The 24,196-nt window shown below is 34.1% G+C and overlaps 2 protein-coding genes across 3 annotated transcripts; one reads left to right on the top strand and one right to left on the bottom strand.

Annotated features, from left to right (window-relative positions):
- Positions 1-781: 781 nt before the first annotated feature.
- On the bottom strand, positions 782-6,715 carry LOC126756801 (tetraspanin-13). Of its 2 annotated transcripts, none has more exons than XM_050470198.1 (4): positions 6,491-6,715; positions 6,165-6,332; positions 5,276-5,605; positions 782-3,069 (listed from the first exon to the last, which is right to left on the bottom strand). In XM_050470198.1, exons 1-4 carry the CDS (start codon positions 6,548-6,550, stop codon positions 2,974-2,976), a joined length of 654 nt encoding a protein of 217 aa, XP_050326155.1. In that variant the 5' UTR covers positions 6,551-6,715; the 3' UTR covers positions 782-2,973. The 2 variants fall into 2 exon arrangements, with proteins under 2 accessions (XP_050326155.1, XP_050326163.1); XM_050470206.1 differs by lacking the exon at positions 782-3,069 and adding an exon at positions 4,962-5,176.
- Positions 6,716-22,889: 16,174 nt separating this feature from the next.
- On the top strand, positions 22,890-23,532 carry LOC126756862 (general odorant-binding protein 99a-like). Its single transcript, XM_050470303.1, has 2 exons — positions 22,890-23,006; positions 23,067-23,532. Exons 1-2 carry the CDS (start codon positions 22,968-22,970, stop codon positions 23,475-23,477), a joined length of 450 nt encoding a protein of 149 aa, XP_050326260.1. The 5' UTR covers positions 22,890-22,967; the 3' UTR covers positions 23,478-23,532.
- Positions 23,533-24,196: the final 664 nt, after the last annotated feature.

Raw genomic sequence — 24,196 nt, 5'->3', positions numbered from 1 at the left:
ATGTGTGAAAGTGATCTCCAATTTTTGAAAGAGACCTTTTGAGACGACAGAGGGGATTCAAGCAGCAATCACTCTCGGCTCTCAATCTAAATTTTAAACTTGTCCGACTGTTACTTTCCGGACAAACCCTGTAAAAGCCTTTTGGCTTGATCTAGCCATGTCTCTAGCACAAAATGTTGTTGACAGTCTTCTAAATCTGCCACTAAAAAACGCCTTGAATTAGCGTCAGCATCTTTGTCCTTACGTGGACACGCATATACATATGCATATACATATGTACATATGTACATTCTCGTATGCACTTGTTTTGTATAAATTTATTTGACGCAGACAAGTTGCGTACAACAATATAAATAATGGCAATAACCCAACAACAATGACGACAGTGCACTGTCAGTGCTTGCCATCATCTCACTAGACAACTGACTACCACACAGTTGTTATTGCTTAGCTGCTTGAGAAGCGTTTTAGTTGACATGAATAATGAAATGCAAAATAAGCGAGCAATATGAGCTGAACTTATTCATGCAGGGCGCAGGATGATGCGCACACACACGAGAAATTTGTATATATTATATATTGGCGTGCATATATTTCTCCCATAAATCATTTGCATAATAGAAAGTATTTGCATATTTTTCACCCACTAAACACGTTCGTTTGTATTTATGTTGCCAGTTTTCAGCAAATTGCATCAACGGCATCAAATGACTTGCACTCGGTTTCCATTATAGCCTTATTATATATGTATGTATGTGTTTATATAAAGTATAAATTTAAATTTAGTTTGGTGTACAGTTTAAAGATCATATTTATTTCAATCACAGCACAGAATACAGAGAATATTATCGTACTTCATCGTATATGTATGTATAAGTATGTTATTTGCAAATGCCCATACAATATTAAGAATTTTGTTAATAAATTTGTATGTATGTATGTGTGTGCATTTGCTGTTACAATGCATTTCGAGTGTAAAGGTGAATGTGTAATGAATGATTTGTGGAAATTTATAGAAATTAGCAAAGATTTTTAACCGGAAAACGGAGTCTGTATACCTCAATAAAGCACCTGTTTGCAAGGAAGCTGCTGCGGTAGGATTCGTATTAATTTAGAGTGTTTCATAAATATGTTAATTATTGGATTTGATGTGAGCGCCTTACGACATTATTTTTGTAATATTTTCTCGATAATGTCTACGCTTTTTTACTTGATTGCCTTCAGTGCCGGATAGTCGTTAAAAATTTAAGGAGCATTTACAATAGAAATCTACATACCAGCAGGGTTGCGAATTGTTTCATGCAAAAAATTATGGTTTAAAAATTTTATATTTTTACAATTTTTTAACTACTAAATTAAAAAAAAATCAATTTTCAATTTTTAATACCAAACATCTTGGTTTATGGTTTTTATTCTCAAAATCGAAATCAAAAAACTAAAATTTAATTTTTAATTTTATTTTAATCCCAAATCGGAATTAAAAAATTAAAATTTAACTTACAACCAAAGATGTGGGGGATTACACTTTGTATTTTAATTTAATATAATATATTTAAAATTTAATTTTTTAGCCCAAAATCAAAATTAAAATAGAAATTAATAAAATATAAATAAATTTTTAAATTCAATCTTTTGAAGTCTAAACCAAATTAAAAATAAATTTTTAAAAAAGAAATAATTTGGTTTTGGGACGAAATTTTTTTTATTTTTAATTCCGTATTTGAGATTGCAGTTTTTGTAAAATTTTATTGAACAATTACTTTTAATTTGGGTTTTGTAGTTAGTTTTTTTTATATATTTTTTAATCCCGTATCTGAAATTAAATTTTTTTAATTATACTAAGCATTTTTTTAATTATATTTTTGTGCTTAATTTTTTTTTTTTAATTTTAATAAACATTTATTTTTAATTTTGATTTTGTGATTATTTTTTTATTTGTTAATCCCGTATTTGGTATGTTTCTGTTTTTTTTTTTTTAAATCCAGTATTTGCCATTACACACAACGTTTTTGAGCTGGTATTTTGGATTAAAAATTTTTAAATGATTTTTAAAATTATATTTTCGGAATTACAAAATTATTGAATTCAAATGTTAATTCCATTATTTTTTAATGCATTATTTGCAACCCTGGATATCATATACACGTATTTTAAAATAGAGCTATTGAGCAAACATAGATAGCACATGTACATAAGGTATATATTATGTGTATTATTTTTGTTCTTAACAACCTATACACAAAATTACAGCTATGCTATTTAAATTATATACTTTATTTAAAAAATAATAATCTCAAAGAATTAACTAAATTAAACAAATTGTAAACAAAAGTAAAGACAATTTGCATTAGTTATTAAAAATCACTAGAATATTAAAGAATCAAATGTAGTTTATATAAACTTAATTTAAACATAATTTGACTAAGTGAATGCAAGCGAAAATTGAACACAAAAATTACAACCAAAATAAGTGTACATAGAAAAGAATTGGAAATTTTCAAAAGCAAATTAATAAATTGTGACTAAAAAAATGTTCGAAAAATATACATACATAATGGGTTGTCAAAAAAGTCTTGCGGTATTTTTATTAATTTTTTTTTTTATTGAAATTGAAATGAATTTTTGATTACTCATGTCCAGCTCTTGACCGATGCTACGGCTGGTACTATGCCGGTCTCTTTCGACCAATTCAGCGATTTTATCGCAATTTTCGACGACAGGCCTTCCGGAGCGTGGCGCATCTTCGACCACCTCTACACCAGAACGAAAACGTTGAAACCATACCGCAAGACTTTTTGACAACCTAATATATATGAACATTTAAATTAGTGTATGTATGTGTTTTGTAATTTGTTCGTTTCCTCTAAATCGGTTCCAAGCCAAAATATACTCGTCCGCGCAAACTTAAAACGTAATTTAGGTAAATATTTTGCGCTAACTGCTTTCTTTTCAAACTGGTTTCATGATATTTTTCTAATACTGGTAATTGTGTGGGAAAATTGCGCGCGCTTCTGGATAGTGTGGATCATGTTGATTGCGATAGCGACGCGCCAAGAAGACTGCCAGTACCTGGAACATAAATGCAATGTGTATAAAAATATAATTCAAATAGTACTGTTTACATTTACAGCTATATAATCAACGTAAGAATAAAGCAGAAATTTAATTTAAATTAAAATAAATAAAAAATTATGTATGTGAAAGGTGCCAGGGTGCTGCGAAATTGAAATATAAATATTTACAGTAATTTCCACGAAAGTAATTTTAGTATGCAAATTATCTGTATGTTAAGGAAAGGCTGATGTATCAATCATAAGAAGCCATAAGCTACATAACCTAAAATTTTTTTTATGAACAGGGTATATTTAGTTTACCATTAAGTTTATAACACCCACAAGGAAATCACGGTGACCTTATAAAGTACATATCAGCTAGATAAGCTGAGTTGATTTAGTAATTTCCGATTGTCTGTCCGTCTGCCTGTCTGTATATAAGCGAACTACTCTCTCAGTTTTTGAAATTTTCCACTTTCTTTTTTTACAAGGAAGCTGCTTCTATCTCGGAAGAGCCGATATCCGGCCACTATGACATACATATAGCTGCCATACAAACTCTGAGGTCAAAATAAAGTATTTGTATAGAAAACTTTATTTAACGAGACATCTTCACGAAATTTACGCTACAGTCTGCTTAAAAAACAAATGGTTCAGATCGGACCAGAATGTCATATAACTGCTATACAAACTGACCGATCAAAATTTAGATAAATATCTTTTAATAACCCTTTATGCTGTAAGATATGCATCTGCGAAGAGTATTTTAGCTTCGATGCAGTCGAAGTGAAAGTGCGCGTTTTCTCAAAATGGTGTCTTCAAATTCAGTTACCAACATTACTAGAAAACGGCTTAACCGATTAGTCTCAAATTTTGACACAAGCGTCTTAAATATATTTTTTAGTAATTAATATAAACAATTTAAGTCAGATATTTTGGTCGAACATCGATTTTTTTAGAAATAGCCATTTTGTCAAAAAAATTTATTTTACTTGTTTCTCCGACTAATTACTAGATTTAACATTATTTTAACGAAATTCTGAAAAATTCGCTTGATTCGGGCTTCTAACTGTATATAACCCCTTAAGGGACAGGTTACCGTTATATTCTCTTTTCAAGAAAATTTTACATTAACGGTGAATAAATTTTAAACCAATAATTTTTATAGCGCCAAACAGTTTTAAATATTTAATATCAATAACTACCACAGAAGAAAATAATTACAGTTTTTTAAATGTATTAAAATAATACAATAACAATTACTCAACAGAAAGTGAAAAGGCTGCGTGCTAAACAATTTACAATAACAAAGTGCAATAGAAAAGCATAGAAACCGAAAAGGAAATTGACCATATTATTAAAAAATTATGAACTAAAGACCAAAGAACATACTAAAATTTTAAAAGTAGTACAACGATTGCTCACCCTAGTATTTAAGTACAACACTCATATAGGTATGTATAATATTGATGATGGTGGAGAAAAGTCAGCTGTATAATCCACTTGAAACTGCTGTTAAAGTGCATATATATTGTAAATTTGTGTGTATACTAAGGTGGTGTTATTAATTGCATGCCCAATCCAATAACGGTACTACTGAGATCAGCGGCAACGGCGGTACAATAAATATACATTTGATACCTGGCTTAAGTGATCAAATCGCAGTTTTATGATATTACTTTTGCAGTTATTAAAAAAGACGCCAAAATTGCGGCAAACATTTGTGTTATGTTTGAAATGCGTAAGTTATCGTTAAATATGTTTCATATTATGTGTGTAGTTTCACTTTATATATATATTTATAACTATATGTACATATATGTATATGAATCAGTTTCGTAAACAGTTATGATTGTATGTAGGTATGTTAATTATATAAATGCATGAAAACCTATGACGTTGGTACGGTTTCTTGTTTTTTTTTTTGTTTTTTAAATAGGTTAAGGAATGTAGTATGGATGATTCATGTATGAATACGTATTAGTATGATATATATATTGTTTAAATATGTATTATTAGTTGTTTAATTGCTTGCAGCACAAGGCATTTTATAGAAATGCACTCGGCAAACCGCGTGGATCTTTCTGATTGCGATAACGGACTGTTAGCCATACACCAATGAACTGCATGTTTGCATGTCCAAATAAAAGAATTAATATGCATTCGTTAATGTACAATCAAACAAATAATTTTGATGAAAATAAAAGGAAATGCATGCTTACCTCAGTGAAACTGAAGAAAATACCCAAACCGCCGCACAATTTAAATGCATAACTGATCTTATCCTCCAAAGCGGGTAGACATGGTGGGCAAGCGCAATTGTCCACATAATCTGGACAACATTTCTTGGTGACTGCTTCGCATGATGTGCCTGTGTGTGTCGAATTAAAGCCACAGCAAGTAAATGTATCCTGAACTTGCATGCGCATCGAATCTGGTACATTATTCCAACCCTCCTCAGCGAACTCTTTTTGCTGCTCCGAATTGACAGCCAAGCAAGAGCTGGCAATGGAGAATTGAATGAGGAAGAGCATGAAGAGAATGATCATGTACTGTGCATTTTAAAACGATTTCAAGTTAAGGAAAACAAGAATAAAGTGTTTGGCATTATTTAGTCAATGAATTCACTTTCGCAACACATGAGCTTTCGTATTAACAACTTAATTGCCTTAATTAAATTGCGTTAAGGCAAATAAATATGAGCTTCAATATTTGAATTTAAATTAAATATGTCTGTGTACATAAGGTCAATCGAAGCGATAGCCTTTTTTACAACAACCAATGATATCATTATCGCAGTCGGAAACATACTGAATATGTATTTAATTATGAATGTAAATTCATTTTTGTGTATAAATTTTAAGAGGCACCACCAGTTTGTTTATTTTATTCACACAAAGTACTTTAATTACTTTGCTTTTAAATACTATAAATTATCACTTAAAAAATTAGGTGCTTTTAATTGGAGATAAACAAATCTTGCACTCTTCATTATCTCTTTATATAAATATAACTAATCTTATTATCACAGTTATATTTAACACGAGCACTTTCTTAAACCTCTTTTAAAACATTTACGATATCTTTACTGATATTTTTTTAAAAGGATACGAAAAATAGCATGACTTGATGATGCTTCACTGCACCGACCAGTCCGAGAATTGATATTAATATCAGTATCACGCCACAGGCTAAAATACCACCCACAATTGGTAGATTTGTGACAATGGAAGCTGCACGCGCATAGACTCCAACGCCAATCAACAGGAATCCCACCATCTGTAAACATAATCATTTTCATACAGGAGAATATTGTAAAATCAATAACTCTTTTAAGGATTCTCTTGGGCACTTCCGTGCATGCACAAAATCACGACCCTGAGGGTATTGCCCCATTGTGACAGAAGGCCAAAGAAAAGTCCTCAGTATGTACTTACCACATACAAAATATTCAGCGCAATTAGCGCATTCTTCGAACAAGTAAAACCTCCACACATTTTAACACCAGCTGCTATATATAATTACTTACACTTATTAAAAAAAAGTCACTTTAACTTTTTTTATTATTTTTTTTAAACTTTATGCGCTAACTTAACTATAAATCGTATACCAGCTGCTCTTTACTTGATTTTGCTTTTGTTATACATTTGCTTTGCATTTTCCAAATTTTCTTAGTGTTCCAATCCAATTGTTTCATTTCATATACATCTGTTAAGCAGGGTTGCCGTTGGTAGGCAAAGGTATGAATGTGAGAATGTATGGAAATAAAACAGTTTTGATAAGAGCATGTTATATTTGAAGTGCTCTGACTGTGGTGTTTTAAAGGTGTATTGGAAATGATATAATATACAAATCCACAATTTAAAATTTAGTTTATATAAAGAAAATTAGATCAGTCATTTGAAAGTGCATTTATCTATTAATCTTTAAATTAAAAATTAAAAAACGCTTTTGGAAAAGAACTTTTTTCAAAATATAAAATTTATTGGAAATTGTAATTAATTTTGTTATGCTTATTTACAATTCTCAAAATATTCACTGTTATTTCTTCCATACCACTAAAAAAATATATGGCAATAGGAAGGGGAGGAGAGAGTTTGAATTTTTAGCACTCACAGCGGCTTATCTCGATTTTTGGCATAGTTTTGCCTAATGGGTCCTATACAAAAAAAGTAAAATACAAAAGAAAAGTATTTTCTTTAATGAAATTCTGGATAAACTAACGTTTTTATGTACCAAATATAACCGTAACTTTTTTTGATGTAAAATATTTATTTTGTTCCTTTTAACCTAATATTGGAAGAAAACCCTACTTGTCAATCGAAAATTCTTACTTTGAAAAATTATTTTTTTTTTAATTTGGTAGGCTTTATACTACCTACCACTATTTTTTTCCATTTTTTACCATTTTCAAAAGCTTCTGTGCTGGCCTAATAGCTTTCAACTTGAACTTAATTGCCTAATAACCACAAAATATCGACTAATGGACTATAAAAGTAACGAAAGCGGAATTAATTTATTATTTCTACATAAAAACATAATTCTCATTAGAATAATAAATGACAGTAATTTATAAGCAAGCAACTCCTCCACTAATATTTAACTTCCGCAATACGCGCCTAAAAGCACACCTCATTTCTCATGCGTACTTTTGCTGAACATATCTTCGCAGTAACCAATAGATATTCGCAAAATGCGTTCACCTATCAGAGCTGTTGACAATATCATGCGAGTAATTATCGCTTGCGCTTGACTTTGCATTAAAGCTTTGCTCTGTAACAATCAAACACAAACCTACACACACACACATACATGTATAAATATATATAATCAAATGCCACACGCAGCAAACACTTGTGGCGATCTTCGTGAAATGGAAGGGAAAAATGAAAGCCAAAGAGCCACTCTTAGCTAACAAACAGCAGCAGCTTACGGTATTTACACTCGTGCTAATTGAGCGGCGTTAGCGGATTATTAGTCAGTTTCTGTCTGTTTATTGTTTGCGGTGAACTTTTTGCCAGTTTTTGCAAGTGAACGATTTCTGTGAATACAATTTTTGATAAATTATATGAGAAAAGAAATAAAATAAATATAAATATATACAATTATACAAGTATATATAATAATTTGTTTTTTATTTCTTTGAGTGTGTGTGTAAATTTTTCAAGCAGTGTCTGCTAAAACGTCGACCTTTGTGTTAGTATTGGCGATCAAGCAAAGTGAGTAGATTATACAGCTGTTAACATTTAACTTAGTATATAATATTTAAAGTAGACAGGTGGTTGCGTTTGAAAATTGGCAATTTTGTATTCACCTTAAGCGGTCCACTTTGACCAAAACCCCAAAACGAAGTGTGAAAACGTGGCTAAAACCAAAGCGACCCATATACTAAATAAAAAACAATAGCAAAATTAAATCACTAAACAAAAGTAACAAAAACAATAAACCTTATAGTCATTGCTTACATAGACAGCATACCCACATTTACATATTTATGTAGATATGTACATGTATGCGTAAAGCTAGTTAGTTAGTGAATTTTTATATAATTAATACTAATTAAAAATTCGCAACAAAGAAAGCTGTTGTTTTCAGCAAAATTGAACTAATTCAACACACAAGAAAAGCAAATACGAAGGTATGTTGATGAGTTGTGGACTTGAGCTTAAAAATAAACGAAAATGTTAAAATTTGGTTAAAAACAAGAAAAACCGTTAAGTACCGTTAAATATCCTTCATAGATGCATTTCTTACTTTTCTTGATTTTTGTTTTCAATTTTAATTTTTATATTTAAAAAAATATATATTACTTTTCACGAAATTTTGGCTAAACTAACCTTTTTATGTCCCAAATACGATCACAACTTATCAGTCGACCAGTTTGTATGGTGCTAAATGCTATAGTGGTTCTATCCTAACAATTTATTTGTAGTTTCTAGCGTTGCCTTGGGCGATAATATTTTCCGAATTTCGTGAAGATATCTTGTTAAATAAAGTTAAATAATAAAATGTCCATATAAGAATTTAATTTTGAACGATGTCTTGCTTGATCAGTTTGTATGGCAGTTACATATGTGCTATAGTGGCCAGATATCGACGGTTCCAACAAATCAGCAGCTTCTTTGACAGAAAAAGACGTGTGCAAATTTTCATAGCGACATCTAAAACATCGCGTATTCGCGACTTTGCTTTATACAGGCGTCGACTCACTTGTCACGCTGATCAGTTATATAGGGTAATCCAATCCAAGGTTTCCTATTTTTTTTTTAAAGAAAAAACACAAAAACTTCAAAATTAAATCTCTTTGAAATGTTGGCCACGCCTACGTCTCAGATGATCCATCCGTCACAGATGTGTTCTCTTAATAAATCCATTGATTGATGCGATGCGTGAAAAGTGGCGGCGTCTTGTCTTGTGCCGAGATCACAAGCTTCAATTTCAGGCATCAAATAGTCCTCAGGTTGCTCTTCGTCCCAAATGTGTCAATTTGTCTATATACTCATTGAGCCAGATATGGGACTCACCGCTGAACAAAATTTTCCTCGAAAACCTTAGATCGTCTTGGAGCTTTTCAAGAGCCCATAGAATTTTAATGGATTTCAATTTAAGATCTCAACATAAAACGAGTTTGTGCAAATGCCGCCGAATAGACTCTCCACATGACAGCTTGTCAGGAATCATACGTGATCTGTCAAAAAAAGCTACTGTAAAAAGCACCTTGGATCATTTTATACTTTTATTTTTCAAAAAACTTCTTCCGGATCTATATATATATAATTCGTCGACTTGAATTTACCTTAAACTAAGCTTTGATCTCAGTGGTTTTTAGTTAAAGTAAAGTTAGTAAGCATATGCTGTGTTATTAGTCCGACATTCCCAAATCCGAAGCGTCGCTTAGTTAAACTGCAAACATTTTGCGGCACCCTAGCGTGAGCTTGCTTATAATATACACATGCACACAGACGTCTGCAACTTTGCAAGTATGTATGGACATATGTATGTACATAAGCACTTGAAATTTTAAAAATAAACATATGTATATGTATATAAAATCTCTATGGCTGTCAAACGGAAGCGAATATAATTAAAACATAACAAATTGAAATAATCGTGAGTGCACACCCTAAAGTGTGGGAATGTGCAAAGAAAAGCAGTGAAGCGAATTTTTCCAACTCACTTATGATTTTCTTTTAAGTTTGTGCTCTCTTTGCTTTATACAAACAAATATTTATACGGGCGAGTGGTGTCTGTTATTATTGCTTAACACCCGTTGGCGCTGCTGTGACGTCACACCTGTACAATTGTAGCATTCCAAAGCGTGCAGTGATGCGAAACGGTGCAATTCAGTTGCAATGCCTACAAATAGAAATGCAAAAACAGTAAGCAATAATAATAAATAATTTCAGTTATGATTTCACATTTGTATATTTTTAATTGTTGAACAAATTTACTTACTTAGATATGAGTATATATGTAAATATCTCTATGTTACACATATAAAAATGTATATATGTATACATAAGTACATATATACATATGTATATATGAAGATGCAAGTGGATGAAAATCTTTGGAAAAGGAAGATAAAGTAATTTATGAGTGATTTGAGGAGATAAAGATAAAAGTCCAAAAACTTTGTTATCACTAAAATATTATAATCTTTCACATACATTTTGAGGTTACATGTGAAAAGTTTGTATACAAAAGTTATAGACCTTTTCAATACCTACAGCTTTGCTATAAAACTTTTTCTATGGGACTCATAGAGTTGCCGGAAATCGAGAAAACCCGTTTTTAAATCTTAAAAATTCAAACCTCCTCGAAGACGTTTTCGCGACCTCAAATAGGTCGCGAATTATCTATCCTTTCTTTTTTGTTATTTTATCGTCTTTTCCAATAGGTTTCAATGTTCTACGCAATTTTTTCACTTTTTACCTTTTTCCAAAGCTTCTTCACTGATCTAAATTAATAAAATATATAAATAAACGTTATTGTCATATTTCATAAATATTTAATTATTTTTTTTTTTAGAAAATTATTTCAGCGCTAGTTAGATATTTTACTTTATAATAAGATCCAAAGACTTTTACTTATTAAAAATATTATTATAAATAATTAGAGTTAAGCCCAAAATAAAAATGCTGATATGAATATGAAATGAGTGGACTTGGATACCAATATTGAGCTTAAGGGGTTACCCACTTGTGAATTTCAAAAAGTCAATTTTATATTTGCACATTGAATGTAGATACATAAGTATATTTAAAAAATATTTTCTGAAAATTTGAAGTTGATCCGACAAATAGTTGCAGAGATATGAGCGTATTTGCGTATTATACATTGGGACAAAAAATTCCCGGCCATTGTAATTAAATTCATCGGGGATATGATATTTCAAAACTATGTATTTCGCTAAGTTGGTAGGACCGTCCCTAATTACTATGCCAAATATGAGCACGATCTGTCAACCAAAATATTTACAGCAGCTGCTTAAATCGGTACACCACAGTAGTGCGTTGCGATTTTTACAATGGATCGAACAAAGAATTTGTCTCAAATTTTGTATTTCTAACCAAATTTCATTTGCGGAATCATTGCGAATGTTGGAAAGGGCTTACGGTGATTAAGTTTTATCAAAAACATAAGCCTACGAGTGCTACAAACCTGTAAAAACGATCGAGAGATCGTTGAAGACATGCCTCGACTGCACGACCATCGTCCTCTTCAACTGATGGAAATATTAGTAAAGTAAATAATATGGTGCTTGAAAATCGTCAGGCAAGTGTTAGAGAGATGGCAACAGAGCTCAACATCTCTCGCGAGTTCGTTCGAATGATTTTGGTGGATAATTTGGCAATTAAATGCCTTCTTGCTTGACTCGTTCCGATAAAGTTGAAATTTTTTTAAAAAGAGTACGATTGTGACCGAACTTAAGGCCAGAAAGCAATGAATACCATCGATCATTCACCGTATTCACCAGATTTGGCTCCGTGATTTTTTCTGGTTCCTCAAACTGAAATTGCCACTCCGTGGAACCCGTTTTCATGTCGATCGAAGAGATAAAAAAAATTCACTGAAGGAGATGTAGGTCATCCCAAAAAGTGCTTATAAAATGTATTTTGAGGACTGGAAAAATCGTTGGCATAAGTGTATTACTGCTGGTGGAGATCACTTTGAAGGCGACAAAATAAATATTGATGAATAATAAAATATTTTTTGTATTGTAACTTCAAACTTCTTTTTTTTTAAAGTACAATATTTGTCCGGAAAGTAATGGGACTGATTTTCTTTTTCCGCGACTGTACTTCAGAGCGTGAGCGCACCAACTAGACTCGGCAGAGGGCGTTCCTAGCTAACAAACGGCTGGCTATTTGTCTCCGAGCACCTGGAGAGTCAGGACAAACATTTTCGCCCGACATGTTTCTGTGAGTGGCGCAAGCCGAAAATTCAGCGTTCATTAGAGCAGAGGTACGCGATTGAACTCTGTGTGAAGCTCGGTAAGTCTGCGACAGAGACGTTTGATATGATGAAGCAGGCTTACCCAGATGTTGCTTTAGCAAGAAGTGGTGTGTTTCGGTGGCACCAGGTCGTTTTGGAGGGCCGGGAAGAGGTCGCTGATGAATGAGCAAATCTAAAGTGAAAATGTTGCTCATTGGCCCCGGACTTTTTTGTTTTCTTGCCTGAAAAAACCGATTAAAGGCAAGCATTTTGAGACCACAGAGGGGATCCACCTAAGAAAGCCTATTTTAAAAGTTTTAAAATTGTAACGTTTGATCCTATTACTTTCTGGACAAACCCTGTACATAAAATTCTGTAAACGTTCTTTTTTCATTTATTTATTAAATAAAAAATGCGTTTTTCCGACTTGCAAGTGGATAATACGAGTAACATTTCAATTTGAAAATATTTACAAAATCATCCGTCTTTTCTTCTAGTATAATCAAAACGGCAACATGTATGATCCATTGGTCATAATTAAGTTCAATATTTTATTTACGAAGAAAATTATAACACTTTTTAGACCACTTTCAAACACTCATTGTTTACATAAGAATTCCCTCAGCTAATTGACCTGTTTGAACATGACATTATCATCAACTATATTTTTCAGATAACTAACATTAAATACCGTAAAAACTCATATACTAGCCATAAATATGTTAGTGTTGGAAGCAAGAACTTTTACAGAGAACCTTTTTGCAGTTTTGTATACAATTTTGCTCGTAATTATTTGATTCCGCATAACTGTACATGGTTGTGATATTTTTGTCACGCTTAGTTAGTGATTGCGCAAAAATTTCCAACAATTTAATAAAATAATTGCTCAACTCATTTACGCATATTCCACAAGCGATAAAGACAATGCAAATAAATGGAAAAATATGGTTTTGCTTTTTTTCGTTTGTTTTAACAAATTGCATTTCGGTATTGTGTTGCGAAGTATTTTAATACATATGTATATTAAACACATGTTTGTATAGTATATAGATTTAGTATATATGACATGTGGCCTTACATATAGCACACGGTTCCCCAAAATATCCTAGTTTTTATAAACAAAAATTCAAAATTGGCGCAAATGGTGCCTGAACTTTCACTGTTGCTATGTCCATTTCATTAGAGTGATATAAGGTGTGTTTTCCACTCAATGTTCATTTTGCTTAAAATTCTGTTCCATATCAGATCTTAAGGGCTTCTAAGACACTATCTCTTGAATAGCAACACGACGTGATTCCCATGATTTTTCAGAGTTAACAAACACCTCATCTTTTCCGCTTAACTAACTTTGATAAATGCAGGAACTATTTTTTTTAATTATAACTTAATTTCTCGAAAAAATTTATTCACAGCCGTGTGTTGTAGAAAGTAACGAATCGAATAAACCTTATCTTGGGTAAATTGACTATTGCCAACTAACGGTTTAATTTTACGCCAACATAACAAGTCAATTGAAAAGTATCCAGCCTACCAAATAAAACACAGTTTTTATGCAAAATTCCTTTTTTTCATTGAACATAGTTTCCTTCAAGAGCGACGTACTGATTATTGTGATCGTCCAACTTTTCAATACCATTTTTGTAGTACGTTTATTCCTTTGCTTCAAAATAGGCCTCAGTTTCAGCGATCGTCTCTTCAAACAACGAAATTTTCTTCTGAGAAAAGTAAATAGTCGGCGGGGGCCAGATCTGGAGAATGCGTCGGATGCGATAGCAATCCGAAGACCAATTCACGGATTTTTGCTATCGTTTTCATTGACTTGTGACACCGTACATTAGCTTGGTGAAACAGCACTTTCTCTTTTCAAACGGTCCAATAACGCTATGTAATAGTTGCTGTTGTTAGTCCTTCCCTTTTCAAGGTAGTCGATGAAAACTATGCCACAGTCTAACAATGTACTCGGATTTATTACGCTAGGATATCTCCAAACACTGCTCCGAATCACCAACTCCTCTTTTTTTGGTCAAAAATTACACAAAGGGTCCAGAGCTTTCTCATACCCAAATACTTGTGAGTGATATTATGTAAAACGCGTAAGACGATAATCGACTCAAAGTACCTTTTCGTCGATTTCAAAGCTGCTTTTGACAGCACGAAAAGGAGCTGCTTTTATGCCGCGATGTCTGAATTTGGTATCGCCCGAAAACTAATATGGCTGTGTAAACTGAAGTTGACCAATACCAAAAGCTCTGTCAGGATCGGGAAGGACCTCTCCGAGCCGTTCGATACCAAACGAGGTTTCAGACAAGGCGGCTCCCTTTCGTGCAACTTCTTCAATCTACTGCTGGAGAAAATAATTCGAGCTGCAGAACTTAATCGAGCAAGTACAATCTTTTATAAGAGTGTACAGCTGCTGGCGTATGTCGATGATATTGATATCATTGGCCTCAACACTCGCGCCGTTAGTTCTGCTTTCTCCAAACGGGTTAAAGAAGGGAAACAGATGGGTCTGGCAGTGGGCGAAGGCAAGACGAAATATCTCCTCTCATCAAACAAACAGTCGTCTCACACGCGACTTGGCTCCCATGTCACTGTTGACAGTCATAACATCGAAGTCGTAGATAATTTCGTCTATCTTGGAACCAGTATTAACACCAACAACATAATCAACCCGATATCCAAGGTAGAATAACTCTTGCCAACAGATGCTACTTCAGACTGAGAAGACAAATGAGAAGTAAAGTTCTCTCTCGATTAACATAGAGCACATTCTACAAGTCACTCATCATCCTCGGGGTATATGGCTATATGGTGCAGGCGCATGAACTATGTCAACATCTAATAAGTCGGCGCTACGAATTTTCGAGAAAATGGTTCTGCAGACGGCTAGGCCATGTCGTCCGAATGGATAAAAACACTTCAGCTATGAAAGTATTCGACGTAGTACCCGCCGGGGAAGCAAAGGAATAGCATAATAATTGCAGTGAAGGTAAAGATTAATCAATCAATCAATGATTCAAGCAACCGGGGGCTGAAATCTATTGAGTTGTGCAAATAGAACTGCATACACAGAGGATTACGAAATTAATAAAATATTTCACAAAGCCACAGAGAGTTCATTATCAACCCGTAGTTGGCACTCTAACATAACCATGAAGGCAATAGTCAAAACTAAAAAAGAAACTCTTAAATGAGCAACTATCGAAACAAATAGCACACGCTTTCAAATATAGCCACTGAAATCAATAAATAATATTTAAATGTTCTCTAATAACTTCTAGCCAAAGAAGGAAAATTTTAGTATAGCTATATACTTGTAAATATGTATGTATGTGTTAAATGTTTACTGTTATCAAACTTGGAGTTAACAATATTGACTTAAGGCATTGTTAAATCACACCCACATGAAAATTTGCATTAAATTTGCACATCAAAATTCACCCGCTTGAGAATTATATTTTGCACACTCATTCATACAGGTGTTTATGTGTGTAAAGCATACATATGTATATGTTCATTGACACAAGGAATTAGCGCAGCATTTAACATCTGAATGGGATTTACGCAAAAGCAACAAAATATCAGCTATTTATTTGCTAAAAATTTTTAGTTAAAAACAACTGTGCATATTCAATGATATAAACGCCAAGTAAGTGATATATAGCACTTCCTCATCGACTGTTGCCATTTTCGTAGAATAAACCCATCCACCGGTGACTCAAGGCGCCATGCAATAATGGAAAGATTTATTTTGAACTCTGCTATTTAGGTTTTTAGGGGATCAGTAGACTGCTCGCTAATTGTTTGTGCTAATCACTAGATAAATAATTATTTATACCATTATAATGGTTAAGAGCTAATGTTTCAATGAAATTCGCCCAAACAGCCAGACTTTTTTTATTTACGTATTTTTAAGTCCTTTATAAAGAAATTAACACCAAATGCTGTAATTTTAGTTCTCCGAGTTAGTCATAACTGTATTCGTATTAAAGTGCTGGTTAAATTTTATTTTTAGTTTTTAGGAGGCAAATGCGACATACTCATACTCGTTATCGCTTCCAATTCAGGCGTATTTGAGTCAATTAGCAGTGGTCTATAGTCTTCTTTTGTATTTGTTATAAAAAATATAAATGGAGATACAAACGCTTAGGCCGATTTTTTAAACGAATTGAAGGGAAATCTGAGTTGAATGGGGCAGTAGTTCGTAACCTAATTAGATCAAATTGAGCATGGCCAGTTGTTAGGCACCGGCTGTCATGATGGAAGCGCACTTTTTTCTTCACAAAATAGGGCAAATTTTTCTACAATTCGACACAGTAGATAACTGTGACCATTTTACCCATATCCTGGTATTTGAAGTAGATAACACCTTGTCAAGTGCAGAACACGGTGGTCATCGTCTTTAGGGTCGGTGTACTAGAAGACTATTTGTGATGTGGTCTCAAGGTTGCACTTTTTGGCGCGGCACCCATTGATTTCCATAGTCCAATATTTCATATAGTATATGACAGATGTCATTTTTTGGGATGCCCACTGTCTCATCTATCTCATTCACCTTCAATCGCCGGTGGGCCAACGTGATATTGTGGAATTTTGTCACGTTTTCCTCCATGGTAGTCGTTTACGGGAAACCTGGGTGTGCTTCATCAAGCGCTCTTTAATTCCACTGCATAATCAATACGCCGTTTGATATTCCACTTTCTTCGATTTCGATCTAAAATCCATTACAGTACATTTCTGCTGTGGTAGTGGCGCTATCTAGACGTACCGTTGTGTTGGTAGGGAACATTTGTTGTGAACGAGCCGTAATTTCTATTCTGTTTGGTTGGCATCACATCTGTAAGACATATTCAGTAACCTTTTCCTTGTACTGAAAATGTTAAATTTTGTACCGCCTTGAACGCCTTCAAAGTAGTCACCCCCCGATGTAATACAATTATGCCAACGATCTTTCCAGTCTTAGGGTTCCGTCCCGAAATTTGTCAAACTCATAAACCCATATCTCATCGGCAGTTATAACGTTCTCCAAGAATATGTGATCGGAATTTGTTTTTTTGTCACAATGTATATACATTTTGTTGGCTCTAAACTTCAGTCAACAAACGTGAGAGAATTCAATTTTCAAGCTGCATATTTTACATCGCACCTACAGATGCTGTTACTGTTATTTACCATACACGTATAGGGTTAGATATGAGCGTGTGTAGAGGCCATAACATAAAACGTAATGAGCAGAGATAATATAAATTGCTATATTATTTTTGTGGTTAGTTATTATAACTTTGTTTATGTATATCTTGCATCTATATGCACATACTCGTATGTATGTAGCTTTTCTTGGTTTTGCAACAAAAAAGTTCATACTTAGATACACAAAAGAAAGAAATACCGAAAATATTTACTTAGCAACTTATTATGTAAATTTTAAACATACCCAGATGAGCAGTTACCTATCAAGATATTATCTTCATTACCTTAACGGATATTTTTTTGCGTTTGCTCGTGATTATCATTGTCGTAAGCATGTGTATGATTATCAGTTGAGAATTTGTTGTTTTTATAATGTTAAAAGATTTTTTAAAGCAAACAATTTTATACATTTTATGCTTGGTGAATGAGATGCGTTTTTTCACTGGCGGACACGATTTCTTTTGTTTGGATCATTTAAAACACAAAATCCAATTTATTCTTAAAAAGTACGTGAATGGTTATCGTCTCTACTAGAATCATGAAAAAATGTTGGTAAATAAAAAAGGAATTAACGTTTTTTTTATTTTTCCCCATGTTTTTTTGCTTAAATTTTGTCATAACATTGTCAATAAATAATAAAAAATTATGAATCTAGTAGGGACGATAGCCAGGCGTTTTTTGGACATTTTAAAACAATTAAGAAAATCGGTTGAGTAGTTCGACCAATCATGTCCGCCAGTTTAAAAAAGTTTTGAGAAAAACGCGTTTAAAGCGCACTCCGAGCGCTCCGAATGTCGAGCGGTATTATTATTTTTGGGCCTTTATCGAAACCTTCCAATGGTAAAGTGGGTTTATGCAATAATTCTAAGGGTATAAGTGAATAGAAAATGAAATTTTTTTTTTTTTTAATTGCCCTATTGACCCCTTAATATCGAACTTGTGAAAGGCAAGGACGTCTGCTAAATCTATGGTTTTTAAAGCCATCACTGATATCTTTGAACCTTAGTCCACTGCCTTCAATCGTTGAATGTACAGCTTTAAATATCTGACAGTGATGAGGTTTTATGTTCTGAATAGTCTAAAATATTTGTTCTTTTATAGGTTTTGGGAACAGGGAAGTAGAGTAAGGTAGTTCCTGACATGATATAAATTACGTGTTCTACATATTATGCTAAAAATCACACAGCAATGGGTATGGTCGTTATCGAGGTGGCGAAGCATTTTAGTTCCAATTCCAATTTACTTGCTTATATAACTTGAAAGCATTGTAAGTCTCTTGACCGTAAAGTCTTTTAGTATGAATTTGTTATACACTGTCACAGAGTAAATGAATGAAAAATTTAGCAAAACCTTGACCTATCTATCTTCTTGAATCGTCCGGTCAAACAATAGGGATCTTATTGTATACACCAAGTTCACCGTCATTTATAAGGTAATGTTAGGTTTTACTGGTCGACTACCACACCATACATAGACCTTAGTAATGTCTGATGGAGGTGCACTTTAATTCGAGCTGAAGTCAAGAAGACAAAAATAACGTCAACACTTTTTTCGAACTTTAAGAGAGACTTGTTATCTAGTTTTGATATTAAATTTAGTTCCTTGAACTGCGAAACTCCTCGATAACCAAGATGAGTTTTAGATAGCGCTAGACAGAGGCAGAGGAGGTTTCCAGCGTCTCCCATGCCTACTTCCCTGCACTTTCTGCATGAATCGTCGTTACTTATACCTATCCGGTTCGTATATGATGCTAGAAAGTTTTAACCTGTCATTAAGCCAACAACCTTTCTGTAGCCTTTTCGAGACCGTGTCAGTAGAAAGTTAGCGCGTTTTTTTCGGGGCCTTGCCACATGATATAGGCGATTTTATCTGTCCTTAAGGCATTCCACCCCACCATAAACCGGCTGTCAGCCCTTTTGGAAATTTCATTATGTATCGTTTTGGCGATTTACTACTTTCTTTACATGTGTTGGCAACAGACGGATGACACATTTGGCTTACCCCATCAGTTATTTTGTTACCTGGATTGTCCTTGTGCCTTTTAATCCTGTATATAAGCAGCCGCTGTTCTGTTCGTTATTAATATTGGCTCCTCAGCGATGATGATGACACTTTCTTCTGACTTAAATTAAGTTATTTGTTGAGACCTCCCTCATGCCTACAACAACAGAAAGATTACTTGCCATATACTCATTTAAAATGACAATTTTGAATCGGTTATTGTTGTTGTTGCGGCTAAAGTTCCTTAGAAACTGTTGACGAGTTGGCAGCTCTTTGCTGGATATTAATTCGGATCGGCCCGGTGATATAGAAAGATATAGAAATGTAAATTTAACGACTTACGGCCAAATTTCTCAGTTAGTTTTGTCTATCTTGGAACCAGCATTAACACAAACAACAACGCCATCCTCAAAATTCAACGGAGAATAACTCTTGCTAAAAGAGGGCTACATACTTCGAACTGAGTGGGCAATTGAGAAGTAAAGTCCTCTCTCGACGAACAAAGACTAAATTCTGCAAGTCACTCATCCTCCCCGACCTGCTATATGGGGCAGAGGCATAGCCGATGACAACATTTGGTAAGTCGGCGATTAGAGTTTTCGGAATAAAGGTTCTACGGAGAATTTATGGTCCTTTGCGCATTAGCGGCGAATAACGCAGTCGATGGAACGATCCGCTGTATGAGATATACGACGACATTGACAGAAATGACAGAATGAGTATTTTGCTTAAGTTCACCATTTACTCAGTATCACCTCCGTGCAAAGTACCTTTACCTCCTTATTCAAATTTGCAGAAATTATAGTTTTATTACTCGCAATGAAACATTTTTGTCTATACTTAATTTCTCACAATAAAATAGGGATTATAAGTTATTAAGCATATGTATGCCAATGTTACTCGTAATACTCTGGTACACAAAAATCATTGTTTAGCAGCTGTTAACACGTGACGAAAGACTCTGCCTGGTTCGTTTCATTTGCGAGGCGATAACGCGCACAGTTTTTTGGGTTCATAATATTTGCATCTTCCAAAAAACAACAACAATTGCGTAAAAAAAATTTGTTTGCGCTTATCATACATTTTTACAACTTTGTTATTCATTTCAGTTAAATTCTGTTTATTTTGGGGAAAATGTTGCCACGCACGGCAACAAATACCTGACCTTACGCAAATCATAAGCATGGAAGTAAACAACAAGTAAACGTCAGCTTCATGTACACGTGTATGTGTATGAAAGATTTTTATACCCTGAACAAGGTATGTTAAGTTTGCTACTAAGTTTGTCTGTCTGTCTATACTCGAACTAGTCCTTTAATAGAGATATCGTTCTGAAATTTTGCACACAATTTCCGCCTCAAAAGACTGCTCATTTGTTGGAACCGTCGATATAGGAGCTATAGCATATAGCTGTCATACAAACTGATAGCTTAAAATCAATTCCTCGTATGTAACACTTTTTTATGTGACAAATTATCCTCATGAAGTTTAGAAAGAATTACTGTCCAAGGGGATGATACAATCAGCGAAGTTATTGTACAGACTACTAGAGCGTATATTTGCCATATAAACTTTTTTCAAAAGCCTTTTATTTGACAGATCACGCGTGAGTCTCGTCAAGCTGTCATGTTATTTTTGTTTAGTATTGTTTGGCATTTCATCGTCGAAAGACCTGCGTCTGAACAATGTTTACAAATCGTTATTTTTATTACGAAAATTCACGTTCTGTAAAGAATGTATTTCGAGCGCTTCGCTAACTTATGGTCAACATAATCGGCCTACTGAGCGTACTATTTGAAAAACCATCACCCATCTTGAGACCTAGCATTCATTATTGGAAAGAAAAAGTAAAGAAAAACAGCCGTAGCTGAGAGTGAGCATGAAGACCGTGGAGAGTCAATTCGGCGCTGTTTGCAGCAACTCGGACTGACGCATGAAACGACTTGGCGCATTTTACGTCAAAATCTTAAATTGAAAGCTTACAAAAACAGCTTGTGCAAAAACTGAAGCCGCTCGACCTCCCCAAGCGACATCGCTTATCTCTTCGATCGACTGAAAGCGGGTTTCGTGGAGCGGCAATTTCAGTTAGGGAACAAATAAAAATCACACGGTGCCAAATCTGGTGATTGGCATTAAATTCGGTCGGAATCGTGGCTCGATTCTATGGTGCATTATCATCGCATAAAATTCATGAAGTGTTCTCACGCAAACGCGTCAATACGGCCAAATATGACTCTTTATTGACCGTCTGTACCTCCGGAACAAATTCATGATGCACCTAACCACAAATATCGAAAATAACAAAGAGCATCACCTTAATTTTTGAGCGGCCTTGGCGTTGTTTTTTTTTTTTTGGTTTCGGCTCGCTTTGTTTTCTCCATTCCGTTAATTGCTAACTTCTTTGCATATCAAACTCATAAACCCATGTCGCATGAGCAGTTACAATGCTCTCCATGAATATGGGATCGGAATTCGCACGATCAAGCATGTCCAAAGAGACCTGTTTCCGGTACTCTTTTTGAAAAGAAAGCTCAGCTTTATCGAGACGAGTTGAGCAAGAACGTGTTTTGTACGAAAAATATCCACCAAAATTATTCGAACGGACTCGGGTAAGATGTCGAGCTCTCTTGCCATCTCTCTAACACTTGCCTAACGAGTTTCAAGCACCATATCCTTCAATCTTTTAAAATTTTCATCACTTGAAGAGGTCGAAAACGAGGCAAGTCTTCAACGATCTCTCGACCGTCTTTGAAGGATTTGTACAACTCGTAGGTTTGTGTTTTTGATAAAACTGAATCACCATAAGCCTTTTCCAACATTCACAACGATTCCGCAAACGAAATTTGATTAGAAATATAAAATTTGATACTAAAAAATTATCAGGTGCACTTTTGACCCGAATTACACTCGTATTTAATATATGCATGTACTATCAATAACCGATGCTCAAATCAGTTTTTGGAGAGTATCAAGGAGATAAGCAAATGCATTATTGCAAATATTTCTGTATGTAGTAGTTCATAAATTTGAGTCAATAAATCAAAAAATAATCGAAGCAAGCTTAAGTTAAGAAGATCGCTAAATACATATACGTAAATATGTAAGTCATGTAATGAGACTAAATCGATCAAACGAACTATCAAACAGCAAAAAAATATGAAATTGAGTCAATGCATTTCTCCGCTCACCAACCGAGTTGGATGTATAAATATGGGATTGCAATAGTCCCATTCATTAGTTGTGCTCTGAGTCCAGCGGAGTAAGTCAATCAAGCCAAATTCCAAAATGAAATTATTCATTGTGATCCTTGCAGTCGTTGCACTGGTACGTACATCACACCAATATTTTACACCATTACTATATCTTATATAATCTCTATTTTAGACATACGCTGAAGATGAATGGATGCCGAAAAATGTTGCAGAGCTTGAAGTTATCGTCCAGGAATGCCTCAAGGATTTTCCACTTACCAAGGACCAACTGCAAACATTTTCGAGCTTCGAATATCCCGATGAAGAGCCCATTCGCAAGTACATGCTTTGTACCGCTAAGAGAGTGGGTTTCTTCACCGAACATGAGGGCTATCATATCGATCGTGTTGCCAAACAATGCAATGTGGATTTGGATGAGGCTGAGATCGTTGCCGTCGCTGAGGGTTGCGTGGACAAGAACGTTGAGGGTAGCAGCGCTGATGTATGGGCCTATCGTATTCACAAGTGTGTGATGGCCAGCAAACTCGGTGAACGTGTGAAAACTTACATTCAAAATTTCAAGGAAGAAGCCAATAAACTTTAAATTACTAGAACTGCCCTTCGTTGAACAATAAAGTATATTTTATTAAGTATTATAATTGTGTGGTTATGTTTTATTTTATTTAAATTTGTGCAAAAAAGTATGGTTTTCATTTATGAGACATACTTCCGAAAATTATACATTGGATCATGTGACAAGGCAATGCAAGATGTATTAATGGAATCTTATTCGATAAAGTGAAGCTGTACAATATAGACATTATCACTCTATATTGATAAACGATTCAGTTATCAAATATGCGGGTATGAGAATTGTGGCATTATCTCATTCTACTCCAACGTGGAGAGGGTGCAGAAAGAGATCTTGATACTTGGTTGAATTCGTTAGAAAGTAAACATGAACCTGTTAGTAGTTTAATCATAAAATACTGAACCATATGCAGGTGCACATATGTATATTATTTGTATTAATTTAAGAAAACATACCCACTTAATTTCATTTAAATATCATTAACGATTTAATGTCAGCGTTTGGGTAATGAGAAGGTCAAGGCTTATTGCATTAACATTTGGCATTACTTTAGGAAATTTGAGACCATGTTTGTATGCTATTAGAAAGGCCCTATATTTGAGAATATTGAAATTTACTATGCTCGAAAAAACACGATAACTTTCTCACACTCGGAGCACAAAGCCGAAAAATCTGATTGGCGCTGCGCAGTCAAGTGAGAATTTAAACGGTGTGGGGAGTCGTCTTCTAAT

This window comes from Bactrocera neohumeralis, chromosome 2 (genome assembly GCF_024586455.1).
Source record: "Bactrocera neohumeralis isolate Rockhampton chromosome 2, APGP_CSIRO_Bneo_wtdbg2-racon-allhic-juicebox.fasta_v2, whole genome shotgun sequence".
In the NCBI taxonomy this organism is placed as follows: domain Eukaryota; kingdom Metazoa; phylum Arthropoda; class Insecta; order Diptera; family Tephritidae; genus Bactrocera; species Bactrocera neohumeralis.
The sequence above is the reverse complement of the archived record's forward strand: the minus strand, read 5'-3'. Positions and strand labels throughout refer to the sequence as shown.